Here is a 16082-nt window from a genome sequence, read left to right as displayed (position 1 = left end):
CTCCTGCTACAATTGATTGAAGGACTAAAAGTTTCCTTATGCCCAACAGCCGTGGACTTCTAGACCCAAGCTTACTGTGCTGATCAACTAAACTCTAGGTAGAAAATAGAACAGTATATACCTCTAGCAGAGTCAAAGAATTCATGTTGAGTAAGGTAAATTTTTTACTCTCAACTCTGAAATATTCAGGGCAGGAACTTAATTTCCTCACCCTTGAGCACAATTTTCCCCATTTTGTATTACGGAGCGGTTATGACTGCAGAAAAACAATACAGAAACTATTTGTTAACTTCTAAACTTGTTTGACCACACTACAATCACTTCTTTCTTGCATTTGCCCAGGCTACCAATGTATCTTCTTTCTTGCATCTACTGTGTCTGCCTTTAAAGTCCAAGGCAAGTAGATGAAACCACAACAGTAAAATATCTGTGAATACTGCCTTAGCATCTATGAAAAATACATTAAGGAGATGAATGTAGTATTTTAACATATCCAAAATGGGGAAGCTAAATATTATAGCTAACAATATCAATTGTAGAAACAGTAAGGTAAACAGAATTTGCATCCTCATAGCAAAAGGATAATTCAGCTGAAAGCAAATGATTAACCATAGTTCAGTACAGCTTATCACAAAATGAAAAACATTTATTTCCATAAACAGTAAAGACTAAAATATTGTAGTGGTATTTTTCTGCCTGCCTTGAATTTGACTTCAGCTTTTGTTAAGAGTTTGTTGTTCTGTTTTGGATTCTATTTCTGAATTAAAATATTTAAAAATAATCTATTAAAGTTTTTTCAGTCTTACATAAAATTATTAAATAAGGGTGTTAAAGTGTTAACTGTGTGTACCTCTGAGATCCATGAGAGGAAATATTCTAATCTTACAGAAACATCATTTGCCCTTTGTAAATCGATGTTGCCATGGCAAATGTTTTCATTTACTACTGGATTAGCTGAGTTGGGAGGATGATGCAGTATATAGAGGCAATGTACTCCCTGTTTTTATATACATTCCTCTTTAAAAATGCTCTGAGGTTGTTGGGGGGGGGGGTGACTTTTGCATGCTAAGACAGAGCCATGCCTTAAATGTGTAAATCAGATTTGTCCCTTTATACATGATTAAGTAGAATACATTATCTGTGAAAAGCAATCTGTGCCTAGAAAGAGTATGTTCTGCACTTCTGCTTAAAGAATACAACATTCATGTGGAATAGCTCCAAATGTTCCTCTTGAATAGGGTTATTGAAATATTAATTCAGACTACATAAATCTGAAAATAAGTGAAAGAAAGAGGATTTTTCTGGGGGCTAATAAGTGCAAAGAACATCACTTTTCTTGCTAATGTGGAAAGATACGCATGGTTGCCTTCCGCAAATATCTTCAGACTGACTATAATAGAAGAATGACCCCCTACAAATCTGGCTCTATTTGTTTCTAAACGTGTACCAAATTTTCTAAATTCATTCATTAATCAGGCTCTCTTAATAGCACTGTTGCAAAGCAGAGAAATAGGAATTAAAATTTTATCAATCAGAGGCATTGTGTGGAAAACCCCTCTAGAGATTTCTAGAACATTAGGGGTTTATACCAAGAAAGTAGATGATTCTTTTTGTTGGCATTCTTTTTCCTGGTGATATTGTTTGTTTCTTTGTTAAATTTTAGCAACTATAAAATAGACATTCTTTTAATGATAATTTGGATATACACTAAAAAATCTGTTGTCATACTCCTCCACTCCCTCTCCAAGGGAACCAGAGTTTACAAGCTTAAAGTGCCTTTTTCCAACTTCCTCCATGCTTGTACAAAAATGTATATTCAAACAGACCCATATATATAGACATTTTGTTATTTAATTTATTAAGATTGGGTCACACTCTGCACATGACTCTGCAGTTTGCTTCTCTCACTTAATGCACAATGAAAGTTCTTCTAAGGCAAGACAACAGACCCATCTTGGTTTTACACTTAATGCATAATATTCTAAGGGCTTCCCTGGTGGCTCAGACAGTAAAGAATCTGCCCACAATGCGGAAGACATGGGTTTGATCCCTGGGTCAGGAAGATCCCCTGGAGAAGAGAATGGTTACCCACTCTAGTATTCTTACCTGGAGAATCCCATGGACAGAGGAGCCTGGAGGGCTATAGTCCATTGGGTCGCAAAGAGTCAGACATGACTGAGTGCCTAATACTTCCCTTTATTGCATAATATTCTATAGAATGATCTCCCACAATTTTAAGATACAAATATTTTTACTTTAAAAGACAATGCCAGATAATTTTATTAAAAAGACTGTGGCAATGCATTCTCCACCAACAATGTATGAGCCTGCCCATGTCTTTTCATCCTTATAAGCTCTATTATAGCTCTCTTTAATATATTTTGCCACGTTAATGGGTTAAAAATAGGGTATTTTATTTTTTTCTCTTTAGTTTTTTATGATTCTTTTTTATGATGATTAACAGGGTTTAAGTAAGCCTTTTCCATTCTGTTAATTTAAAGCTAATATCCTTCATTGCTTTTGGGTGGCTTGCCTTCTCAGTAGTCTGTGGGACCGCTTTATATATTTGGCATATTAGTCTTTTTTCTGTCATGTTTTTACTCATTCTCAGTCTATTCTTGGTTAAATAATTCTTACCTTTAAAAGTTTGTATGTATGTGTGTGTGTGTGTGTGTGTATATGTATATATATATATATATTTTTTTTTTTTTTAACCTTCCTAGCGTCTTCTATACTTAGTGGTCTGTTCAGTTTTTTAAATATCTTTTTAGGTCAATTTGGATAGCTAATTATTTTCTAGGAAATCACCATTTCCTCAAGATTATAAAATATACCAACACAGGCACAAATAATAATATCTAAAATGTTTTCTTTATACTTTCTAACAATATATAATTTTTGTAGTTTTTAGTCTTTAGTTAGGCTTGCCATGAGCTTATCCATTTTAATGGATATTCAAATAAATGGTTTCCTATTTCATTTATATTATTATTTGACCTATTTTATAAATTTCAGCTTCTATCTTTAATCTTTCTTTTTGCTGATTTAACTGCTGCTTTCTTCATTTTTAAGTTGAATTATCTATTTAAACTTACTTTTATGCTACTTTTTCATTATAAAAGAATTTAAGGCCATCAGTTTTTCTCTGCATACTGCTTTAGCTGGGTCTCATGGGTTTTGCTATTAAAGTATTTGCCTTGCCAACACTTTATAGATAATTTATAATTTCAGTTTTGTTTTTCTCCTTTTTTCATGGATTGTATAGAATAATGGTCCTTAATTTCTAAGTTGCTGTTTTCCAAAGCATCTCCCCATGGTCTATTTCTAATTTTATTGGTTATCATCAGAGAGGATAAGAGCTATAAAACTCTACTGTAGTAGTAAGCTGACGTTTCTTAATGTCTAGCTATGTGATTTTTAGGATATTTTATATACATTCAGAAATGTATATTCTCTTTCTACAATGTAAAATTTTATATATATATATGTTAAATTACATTTACTATGTGTTAAATATATTAAATTATTCTATTGACTAAAATATTCAACTTCTTTACACATTTCCTCTTTGGAGTCTATTTGATATATCAAACATTGCTTTATAAATGTATTTTGATCAACTTCATTTTGAATATTTGTTTTACATAATTGATAGTGATGGTTTTGGTGCCTAAAGGTACGTAACTCTTCTCTTAGTAAATCGTACCTACCAGATTCTTTTAAAGACAAAATTACAAAAGTTGAGGTTCTGATTATATCATCTGTTTATAGCACTATTTCTAGGATGGTGCTTTTCATAGAGATTCCAAATGTTTGTTTCCAAATCTCTCTACTCATGAACTACATTCTCCAAATACTACTGCCTCCACAGAGATTTCCTAAAGAAGAAAGAAAAAAATGCAGACTCTATCTGCGTGTATAGGGCTTCCCAGGTGGTGCCGTGTAAAGAACCCGCCTGAAATGCAGGAAATGGAAGAGATGTGGACTCCATTCCTGGGTCAGGAAGATCGCCCGGAGGAGGGCATGACAACCCACTCCAGTATTCTTGTCCATAGGGTTGCAAAGAGTCAGACATGACTGAAGCGACCTAGCACACAATGTGCTTATATAATATACTTTGGAAAATTTTAATTGTTGTCCTGACTGAAGTATTGTTGCAATCACCTTCTTCATGCTCAACTTGATCCTCTGTAATTCTTTGTCTCAACTCTTCTAAGGTACTTTGGTGCCTTGCTGTAATTACTTGATAACATGCCTTAACTCATCTTCTGTAAATGTAATTTAGGGCAAAAACAACAATAACTAGTAATTTCCTGAGTGGTATTAGGCTTTACATATAATTCACTTAACTACAATCCTGTCAGGTGAGAACTGTTATTATCCCCATTTTACAGATGAGGAAATTGAAGCTCATTAAAAGTTAAGCAGCTCGCCTAAGATCTTGCAAGCTGCAAGCTGCAGTGCTAGAGTTCTGATCTAGCTCTAGTCTTTCATCCCTTATTTCTGTTATATGTCTTATCCCCGTAATAATTTATAAGAGAAATAAGGGATAAGAGACAAAGGAGTGGAAAAAGACTGCAGGAGAAATAACTTTGGAAAGTGAAAGTTGCTCAGTCGTGTCTGACTCTTTGCAACCCCATGGACTATACAGTCCAGTCCACGGACTTCTCCAGGCCAGAATACTGGAGTGGATAACCTTTCCCTTCTCCAGGGGATCTTCCCGACCCAGGAATCAAACCAGGGTCTCCTGCATTGCAGGTGGATTCTTTACCAACTGAGCTATCAGGGGCCCTTTGGAGGTTGCCATAAAGAACTGATGCTTTTGAACTTAAATACAATTAAAGTGGTGTTGGAGAAGACTCTTGAGAGTCCCTTGGATTGCAAAGGGATCAAACCAGTCCATCCTAAAGGAAATCAACCCTAAATACTCATTGGAGGGACTGATGCTGAAGCTGAACCTCCAATACTTTGGCCACCTGCTGCAAAGAGCGGACTTATTGGAAAAGATTTCTTGATGCTGGGAAAGACTGAAAGCAAGAGGAGAAGAGGACGACAGGATGAGGTGGTTGGATGCCATCACCAACTCAATGGACATGAGTGTGAGCAAGTTCTGGGAGATGGTGATGGACAGGGAAGCCTGGCGTGCTGCAGTCCACGGGGTCGCAGAGTCCGACACGACTGAGCCACTGAACAACAAAATAAAGTCTTGTTTTTAAATGTGAGGGGTATGGGAAGCTCTTAAAAGGGTATTTGGAGAAGGGTAATGTGGTCTGATTTCTGTTTTAATAGGATCCTTGTGGCTGCAGGAAGGAGCACGGGCTCTCAGGATGTAAGAGCGCAAGGCGGGTCAGTTAGGAGAGATCTCCTCAAGATCCAGGAATGAGAGGCTAGGGCAGGGGCCAGGGTGGGAAAGGTAGGCGTGGGGACAAAGGGCTGGATTCTGGACATATTTGGAAGGCAGAACCAACAGGATTTTCTGGCACATGATTTAAGTGGTGTGAGTAAGAGGAGCCAAGAAAGACCCCAGTCTATTTGGTCTAGAGAAACTCTAAGACAGGAATTGCCACTTAGCGAGATGGAGAAGTATGATACACAGTATTTCAAATAAAAGAACTCTTGTGTGACCATTTACTTATAAAAACTGAATAGCTACCTAAGGAACAAAGATCATAGTGCTGTTAACCATACATGGGTATTTTTATTCTCCATGTTCTGTAAATCAGAAGACACAGTTAATGAGATGTCGAAGGTTAAATCCATTTATTAGCCTAAATGGCATATGTAGTGGTTTCGATCGGGGATCAAGGGACAAGAGTCTATGGGTAGCTGCCTGCTTCAGTAAATAAAGTTTTTTATTGGAACAAAGCCAAGTTATTCATTTACATATTGTCTGCGGCTGCTTTCTAACTACAGAGGTTACAACTGGGACCTTATGGCTGACTGGCAAGCTGAAAATATTTACTATCTGACACTTTAAGAAATAATTTTCTAATCTCTGGCTTAGATTTAGACAGGGATAATTCAAAATTGTGTTAAACTGAACTAGGTTGACTACAATATGTCTTTTAATAGCCTTTATCAGGAATATTTTCTCAGAATTTTATCAGAATTCAGATTAGCATCATTTCTTTCTAGACAGACATGAGAAAAAATTTTTAAAGTTATTGAACAATTTAGGATGGAGCCAATAATTTATATTTTGATTTTTTTTAACTAAAGAAAGCTTTTATTTTATAACATATGTGTAATAAAAAAATACGTGTGTGTGTACACATGAATGCACATAGAAAAATACATAGTAGTAACATTTTCTGAGAAACACATAGGCCATTAACAGATCGGCAGCAGAGAATTATGGAATAAGCACGCATCTCAGGTTCCAGTAAAACTGTATTTAAATCCTTGTTCTTTAATTTACAGGCTATTTGGATATGGACAGCTTATTTAATCTCCTTGAGTTTCAATTTCTCATATAAAAGAATTGGAATATTTGTACCCTGAACACAAAGTTTTTATGAGAATTAGTAAGACAATGCTTGTGAAATGACTAATACAGTAGTGTTACATAATGAGCACTGAGTAAATGTTTGCTCCTTTAAACAATTAACCAAGAAAAAAAAAAAAAAGGGACTCTACATCTTATTAAGAAAATAGGTGATTATAAGGGAGACTCATACCGTAGCTATTTTTCCTAATATCCTCTTTAGGTATCCTTTTAATTTGAAAATATCAAACATTAACTGAAAATAGAAGTCTCCTTTCTGTTTCTCATTTTTAATAAAAAAGGAAAAAAATGGTCTCTCTATATATGTGTGTGTATATATATATTTATTTATTTACAAGACTGAACTCAGATATGTGACGTTTAGATTATTTTCACAGTAGCAAACCTCATTTATAGTTCAATCTTCCCTAAATGGACATTAAATAGGTTTTAGTAAAAATAAGGAGGAAGCATCATACTTTAAACTTACATAATTAGCAGTGAACTACATGAGACTTCAGCTGTTTACAAGAGCCATTTTTGGTATTCTATTTATTTGTATAATTGAGCCTTGCTAATAAAGTAAGGGGTGAATTATATAAATAAATACAACTTAAGTGAAGTGAAAAGTGAAGTCGCTCAGTCGTGTCCGACTCTTTGCAACCCCATGGACTGTAGCCTACCAGGCTCCTCTGTCCATGGGATTTTCCAGGCACGAATCCTGGAGTGGGTTGCCATTTCTTCTCCAGGAGACCTTCCTGACCCAGGGATTGAACCCAGGTCTCCCACATTGTAGGCAGACGCTTCACCGTCTGAGCTACCAGGCAAGTCCAAATACAACTTAAGAATTTGACAAATAGCATCCTACATGATACCAATCCTGAACTTCCAAAAAAGAAAGAGGAAAAAAACAATATGACACAGCTAAGAAAACAAAACAAGGGCCTGGTGACCTTCCTTTCTAATAATCACTAAATTTTCTTTGCCATTAGCTTCTCTACTGGTGAAAGAAGTAATAGTTCTTCCTCAGTTTGGGGAAGGGAAAGGGCATACCATTTTAATCTCTTTTGCTGCTCTTTTTCCAAATCTTGGCATTTTATACACATTGCCTAAGTCTTTCTAAATAAAAAACACATACTAGTCCAGAATTTGGATATTTCTTGATTTCCCTTCTTCAATAGCAAGATCACCATGCTTCTAGATTTTCATAAAGAGAGAAATAATGAAGAACAGAAGAAAAAGAAACACTAAAAACCAAGAATACTGTTCATTGTAAGACAATGACTTAATGCAACCAGTTTTCACCCATGGTCTTTTCTTCACTGTAGCGCAGGACGGGCTACTGGAGGTGTTTCACAACCTTGGCCTCACAATTCTTAATATTGTCCAGACAGCTTCTCTCAGTTAAATTCCATCAGCCATGTCTGTTCTAGTGTACAGACTGAGTCAGAAGAGGATGCTGTGTAGTGGCAGGCAGGTCAGAGGACTACAGAAGGCAGAAAGGAACGTGACTGCCAAACTCTCAGAGGTGGTCAGGAAACCCACGGCGGAGTTGAAAGTTCAAGCTCTCAAGTCCGGTGGGAATTGCCCCTGGGTGCTGCCCAGCTGCTTCGGATCCATTCTCTACAATGAGAACAGCTAACCTAAGGCTGATGCCCAGAGGCTGACGCTAATTTTCTCCTTTTGTGTAATAAGGCTTCATCTGAAAGTCAAACTGACCTGTGACAGAAACTGGAAACATAGAAGGGTGGGGTGTCTCCCTTCCTTTTATTTTTGTGCTCAAAAGAAAACAAGAGTTTTTATTTTCTTTAATGCAAATATTACATAATAATAACTAGAAAGGAGACAAGTAAATTACAAACCCCAAAGAACTAAAAATTACTCCAGTAAAGCTTCATTTTTCTGGGCTCCTTTCCTACCTTGTCCTGAATTTTAAGCTCTGGCTGGGGAAACTTTTCCCCTATAATGACTGAATTTAAAATAGCTAGATTTAAATTACAATATACCCCCAAGTCAGTCATAAGCCAAACTTCTGTACAACTAAATGACTTTACATGAAAAAGTTTAATCAGCATTCTCAACATAAGAAAATGAAAGCACCACAATTCTGCATTTACCTTGCATTATGTATTACCTCTTTGATAAACACAAATCCTTAGGAAATGCTGTTTATAAGTGATGTTATGATAACAGCTTGATATTTTAAAACTGATTTCCTAAACTAGTACAGTAAGAAAAGCGTATAAGAGCTAGGTTCTTATCATGTGATTGCACATGCCTTGTGGCAGCAAGGGACATTTTTCCCTTCTTCCGTTAGAAAATTAAAAAGTTAAAATATATTAGTAAACATTTTCTAATGGTTGTTCACGGGGGAGAAAAAAAGCAAAAACAAAGAGAAGGATTTTGAGAAGCTCTTGAGAAAATTTTGTAGGAAGTATTTTCTTCATTCTGGTTTCATTTGAGTGACTACATTCTTTCACCATTATTTTGAAACAAGTGAAAATTTAAGGCTCTAATTTCAAGTTTTTCAACTTGTTGCTCTAGGGTGTCTGATTTTTAAATTCAGAACTCTTCGGTTTTCTTTCATTCCTGGTGATAGATATTTGTGCTCAGGAGCACAGAGGAAGACCATCTTCTGATTTTCAAGCATGATCTGTGACTCTTCAAAAGATAAGCGCAGAATGAGACCAGAATTTGCAAGCGGTTCAGAAAGGAAAAAGTGTTTTCCTTCATAGTTCTCAAATCACTCCCAAAATAAGGGAAGAAAATGACAGCCTAACACATCCTGATAGAAAGAAATTCAATTATCACATGATTTACAGTTATTAGGTTCAAGAGAAAATAATTTTTGTAAAATTATATTTTTTTACAAATTAATTTACATTTGTGAATCCTTAAACCAAGACTGCAGAGAACATATGTGGCGCAAACAACAATTAAATAAAATGCTATGTAAACACAGGATCTGAAAGAACTTAGACAAGAGTAATTTTTTAGTAAGGTCAATGTACAAAGTTCTCAGCAGAGTGAAGAAATACAGGCTGACTTCAAATAAATACAGAAAAAAATTCAAGTTTCATACTGATGAACTGCTTTTAATAACTTCTTTTCTAAGCATAAAAGATATATAAGAACTTTGAGAAAAACATCTGTTCTCAGTGTTCATTCTCTGATCATAAGGGCCATTTTTAATGGAAATTACTCAAGAATAAGCACACCGAAAGATTTACTTCTTTGCTTATTTTCCCCACATTTCTCTCACCCAGGTTCAAACCTTCTATTTTTCTTCACTGGCCACCTTTCTTATTATTATGATGTCTTATCTACCATATGAAATAATTACTAGAAGTATAAGGGCTGGTAATTTCTTTCTCCTCTTAAGGTTTTTTCACAAAATGACAATGAATTCATATTTTGGGAGAACTTAGCATATACAGGGCAACTAAACAATGCCGCTGGTATGACCTTGCTCAGTCTTCAGAATTATCCTGTCTGCCTGCCTGCTAAGTCACTTCAGTCCTGTCCAACTCTGTGCGACCCCATAGACAGTAGTCCACCAGGCTCCCTCGTCCCTGGGATTCTCCAATCAAGAACACTGGAGTGGGTTGCCATTTCCTTCTCCAATGCATGAAAGTGAAAAGTGAAAGTGAAGTCACTCAGTCGTGCCCGACTCTTAGCGACACCATGGACTGCAGCCTACCAGGCTCCTCTGCCCATGGCGTTTTCCAGAAAAGAGTACTGGAGTGGGGTGCCATTGCCTTCTCTGGAATTATCCTAGGTAGGTACTATTATTATTGTGTCTATAGAAGAAGGGGCAGGGCCAGCTAGTTAAGAAAATTCATGAACTGATACTGCAAGAGCTGTAACAAAAATGTTGTCAGCCTGGTTCCAAAGCCTACATTTTAGCCAACTAGATTTGGCTTAGATTGAGATTATATACTTGATGTAAAATCACTGTAATTATGCTTTATTTATTTTATAATCAAACCTCCATGGGAGAGTTAACACATCAAATTGATGATAGCACCTTACAGTGATCATGAGCTGGCAGTTTATCAAACTGTTTTGTTGGTTGATATGAGAGCTGGTGACAGCAAAAACCCACAGCGTCCCTGGGTAGAAAGAAAATCAAATGAAGAAGAAAATGTGCTTAAAGAAAGAGTCTCAAAATATCTCCACTTGAAGGATCTGGAATTTGAAGTCAGTGACATCAGACACCAGATTCTACTTTAAAGTGTTAGTTGCTCAGTTGTGTCTGACTCTTTGCGACACCACGAACTGTAGCCCCCCAGGCTCCTCTGTCCATAGAATTGTCTAGACAAGAATACTAGAGTGGGTAGCCATTCTCTTCTGCAGAGGATTGTCCCAACCCAGGAATCGAACCGGGATCTCCTGCATTGCAGGTGGATTCTTTACCAAGTGAGTTATCAGGGAAGCCCCACTTTACTTCTGTTCTAGGCTACTTAAAAGTTGGTTGCTCGTCTCCCTCATCTTGCCAATGCCTGAAAAACACTGATTAACAAGAAATTTATTAAAGAAGAAAGAAAATTTTTTTTTAATTTTAAGTTATAAAAAAGAAATAGTGAGCCCACTTTGAATATAAAATTGACATAGAAATAAACTACTTAGATTCTCTGAAGCTGGTTTATACGGGAGCAATTTTTAAGCCTTTTAAGCTATTTTTAAGCCTTTTAAGGCTGCTCTGAAGTCTATGGGATGGCTGAATGGACTGCATCTCAGAGGTCTGACATGACCGGATATTCTTTGGTAAGACACCAATCTAGATCTGTATTGCATCAACAGAATTAATTAGTGTACTACCTGTATTATAGCTGCAGTTCTTTCCATCTCTACTCAATATCTGTTTGTTTCTCTATCCAAACCTGCCTAACAATCTAAAGTTCCCCAAGGAAACACTCAAATCAGATTAATTGATGCATCATTTGTTATTGCCAAAACTTAAGATTTACTTTATTAAAAAAAAATCTGTTGGGTGAATATATCTCTTCAACCAACCTGGTCTGCCTAGTTACCAACTCAATTTCTAGCTTCTCAGTTCCTTCTTTCCTTAACATTTGTTGCTCTTCTTGATCTTCTGCCATTAAAAAAAAAACACACACACATATTTTAACTTTTCAAGGCCCTTCTTTGTTTCCATGTTTTTCTTACTCCTTTTTTTCTTATATGATTCTTTTAATGTTCTAGTCTTCATATTATGGTTATTCTTGATTTCTTTCTCCTTTTATTTTTGTCCTTTATCATTTTCTCCATGTATTTTGGCCAATTATTCTTATTCCTTTTCATAGTTTATTTCCATCTTCTAGTAGTTTTTCTTTTTTTTTTCTTTCTTCGCCTTCTTATCTCTTTCCTCTTAAGGATCTGTATTAAACTTAAGTTTCATTTGCATTTTAAGAAAAGAATACTTCTTCCACCAAAAGTACTCATCACAGTTCTAGATCTTTCTCACTAAGAACACAAAGTTCAGGAGAAAAGCATTTCTGTTTCCATCTCTCCTTGGGTATACTCAATAGGGGTATAATTATCATTTCTGGCACTAGTGGTAAAGAACCTGCCTGCGAATGCAGGAGACATAAGAGATAAGGGCTCGATCCCTGGGTCAGAAAGATCCCATGAAAAGGAAATGGCAACCCACTCCAGTGTTCTTGCATGGAGAATGCCATCAACAGAGGAGGGCTACAGTTCACAGGGTCACAAAGAGTCGGATATGTCTGGAACAACTTAACATGCACGCACGCATGAAAGTGTATGAGGCATATGACCTATATATATATCAGCCAGATCAAGTCAGTAAATACTTGTGACACGTGGTCAACAGAGAGGGCCAGGAAAAGTAGAAGAAACAGTCAACAACCGGTTCTGAGCTGACCAAACAGAACAATCAAATCAGTTGCCCAGCTAGGCGGTTTCAGTTACAAGTCACAGAAAATCCAACTCAGTCTGGTTGAAACGAAAAAGGCTAACACAAGGGATAACTCCATAAGTAGCAATGTCACCGAGAAACTGCATTGCCATCTATGATGTTAGTTTTACTCTAGATCTGGCTCCTCTCAAGAACTCAGCAGACTCTAAGACTAGATAGATGCCTTTTGCTTACATGAAACAAAAAAAATGCATTCCCAGCCAAAGTCCTAAGATTTCACTGGATTGGTCTAGGTCCCACACCTTCTTCTGAATCAGTTACCGTGGAAGGGGAACTGGAATGCAGTGATCTGCTAATCCTAGTCCAGGTGCTCCATCTCTGGATCCTGGGTAGGTAGGATATGGTTTCAGAGAAGAAGCAATGAGGGATGGTATGCTGGAAAGGCAACCAGCAAATGTTCACTGCACAAAGACAGCAAAGCAGAATGCAGACAGTGCAAAATAACAAGCTGTACTCTACTTATTAATATATGTTCTTTTTTCCAGTTATTTTGATAATTGTAAGATTATAAAACCTGAGATAACACATTTTATCTTATGCAAATCAAGTTCCTTTTCATTCTTTTATAATCAATTCCTCTAGGAACTCTTTCTGAGAATGTTCACCCCAAACAGTTACCTATTTTTATTACTGCTAAATAATTTAAATGTTTTTACTGTAAAATAATGAGAAGGAAAAAAAACACAGAATAATAATGAACTACAACAAATGATTATTTGAGAAAATAATGATATTTCTGTAGGAAAATACTGCTTAAAGACTAATTAGTGAGTATTTTTTAAAAAGTATTATAAAGTCATTTTAAGCAAATATAGGGGGAAAATCACTTTTGAAAGTGAGAACAGACATGAAGAAGCACACTTCATAAGTGAGTAACTATCACCGTTCTCTCCTATTCCCAATCTGATGATATCTCTTTTTATTAAGTACTAACTAAATAAAGACCGTACCAAATTAAAGGCCAGGATGCTAATAACTAAACATACAGAAAAGTCACCTGCCTGGTCATTTGTGGATGGGCAGGGGTGAAGGGTGAGGGCCAATTTGACAACAGCAGTTATTTACAGATACTTAAACCATACACAGGTATTCAAATAAACGAACGTTAATCCTCAGTCCAAAAAAGACATCCTGTATTTTCTTAGAGCTTCCAAACATCAATTTCAAAAGAATTCTCCCCAATCTGTAGAATACTTTTATTTTCTCTGTACTTTAAAATAGAAAGAAAATTAAAAAAACCAGAATGTTATCTGCAGCAATGAGTCATCAGCCATGGCAGCTCTACAACACCCAGGTCTTCCCCTTTCTCTGCAGCCCTTTACAAACGAAGACTACCTTTTAATGACACACATAAATCCTGGCACTGCCTGGATGAAAAGTGTAATTAATTCTGGCCTTTTCATGCCTACTGAAACACTTTGCACACATGACAGCAGTGGTTTGAGAATCCTCTGTATGTCCAAAACAGTCACAGTCCAGTTCTACTCAAAATGCTCTGTAAGTCACCATGGTAGTTTTGCTTCTACTTCGTCAAATATCTCTCTTATGACAAGCAGATTAAGCTAAAGAAAACTCACAATCAGCCACCTGTATGAACAGCTTTTAAAAGTGTGGAATATGTATTTTCCAAATTCTTGGCAGTAAACACACGCTTTCATTTCTCAACTTGTGGCTGCTATAGAGGGGTATTTAAACAACTTAATCTCTTAGATGCAGCTGCTCAATATCATTTCCCTTTATTAGAATAATTTTTCATATTTTAATACATGCTGCATTACCAAGGCGATTACTCCATTGAGACTTAAATTTTCAAGGTTCCATTTCAAAACACAAATAATACAGGTAAAATTTTTAAAAAGAAATTTAACTGAAAGATTTACCTTAAAAAAATTTAGTCCTCTTTACAATACTTATTTATTCTAGCCCTATTTGAGGAGTCTTGAAAAAAAATGCCTACTTTTCAAAGAAGTTACTCCTGCTGTAAATGCAGTTTCTTTGTTTTAATTAGACTGTATATAAAACACACAAATAATTAAATACACAATTCCTCTCACCTGTTTGGGTGTGACCCCAGGCATGCGAATATCCAACGCAAAATCTGATGAATCGATAGGAATTACTGGTCTGGTGGTACCAAGACATTCATTGGAAAATGATCTGGTAGTTTCTTTAAACCTTAAAAAAAGAAGACAATTTCAATATCCTTGAACATAATGGGATTTTAACTGGACATGGGAAGAGGGAAAAAAAGGAATTCTATGACTTTAAGACTAAATATTGTTGACTTAGACACAATGAAAAGATGTAATTACCACATAATATTCTATACCATTCTCAGAATTGCATCATATAGTCCAAGAGCAGCATGCACCCAACTTGTGAGCAAAACATAATCAAAGCAACCAAGCAGGCTACATTCAAAACTTGATTCAATATAAACCTGTCAAAATATACGTTTCTGTTAATGAAAGTACAGTATTAATCAATTACAATTATCATAGGCCTGTCAATCCTCTCAAGGCAGAAATATTACTACAAGCCAGTAAAAATTTTTGTGACTCCTTTATGAGTGTCCGATATTACTAGTCAGAAACCAAAAACCAACAATAACATCGCTAGAAGGCAGAGTTTTATGATGGCGGGGTGGGGGTGAGTTGGGGGGTGGCGGGGAGTCTGTGATGTGAATTACAAATGCACAAATATTTAACATGGTAATTATGAAGAGTGTATACAGCTCAATGCTTCCTTGTGAGCTCTTACAATCTGTTATCTGCTTCTCCTCACCAGTTACCTACCTTTATATCTTTTTCTTCAGGCTGTTACAAACGGGAAGGCATTCCAGTCTAAACGACGATATTGTACTTTCTCAGATTGTCTCCCCAAGAGGGAGTGATGAGTGTTGGAAATCACAACTTCTAATTGGGAGTTCTGAAAGCCAGGACAGCTTGGCTATACAGGACGGGGGGTGGAGGCGAGGGGGCTTTTTATTTTGTCTGTAAGGGGGAACTTTTACAAGAAGTTTAACTGTGTTAAAATTCCCAAGGATTGCGGCCAAGTGAATCAACCACGTATATTTCTCCAACACTCTTCCGTTTTTTTTTTTTCAACAGCATGCACAGAAAGCATCCAAACCACACGTCGCCTGTTTAGAAATAAACAAAAACAAACAAAAAAACAAACACCCACCTCTTAAAGACAGAAAGTGGGCTTCGGAAGCCCACACAGCCACTGGGAAACACGAGGAGGAGAACTAGCAGGCTCCGAAAGCCAGCCATGTCCTCGGCGCTCCGGCCCGGCCGGGAGGACCGAGAGGCGCGGCGCCGGGCGGGCGGGAGGAGCGCCGGGAGGACCGGGCCGCGGCGCCGCCGGCAGCCGCTACTTCATGGCCCGGGGCGCGGCGGGCGTCCCCGCGGCGGCCACACAGCAGCGCCGCGCGCGCTCAGCGCCCGCGGGAAGCCGGGACTTCTGTCAGGTCCGCGAGCGGAAGCGCGCCTCCCCTCAGAGCCGGCGGCAGGGGGCGGCGGGCTAGACGCGCGGGATGCTTATCGCTCGGGCGGGACAGGGGCGGGGAGGGCTCCCACACAAACCCGCGTCAGTCATCGTCCGGAACCTGCAGAAAATAGAAGCAGATAATGGATGACTAAACACATGACGGCG

General features: G+C 37.3%; 1 protein-coding gene across 12 annotated transcripts in view; it reads right to left on the bottom strand.

The window, feature by feature from the left end:
* PAM (peptidylglycine alpha-amidating monooxygenase) overlaps positions 1–16082 on the bottom strand; it is a 325194-nt gene that overhangs the window by 163926 nt on the left and 145186 nt on the right. For all 12 annotated transcript variants that reach the window (XM_061424504.1, XM_061424505.1, XM_061424506.1 and 9 more), the window contains exons 3-4: positions 15612–16035; positions 14480–14600 (exon numbers count right to left, since the gene is read on the bottom strand). In XM_061424504.1, the coding sequence (XP_061280488.1) occupies positions 14480–14600; positions 15612–15700 (210 nt within the window). In that variant the 5' untranslated portion in view covers positions 15701–16035. The remainder of the gene's footprint in view (positions 1–14479; positions 14601–15611; positions 16036–16082) is intronic.

The sequence above is a fragment of the Bos javanicus genome, chromosome 7 (assembly GCF_032452875.1).
Source record: "Bos javanicus breed banteng chromosome 7, ARS-OSU_banteng_1.0, whole genome shotgun sequence".
Lineage (NCBI taxonomy): Eukaryota > Metazoa > Chordata > Mammalia > Artiodactyla > Bovidae > Bos > Bos javanicus.
Note: the sequence above shows the minus strand (reverse complement) of the source record. Positions and strands in the feature narration are given on the sequence as shown.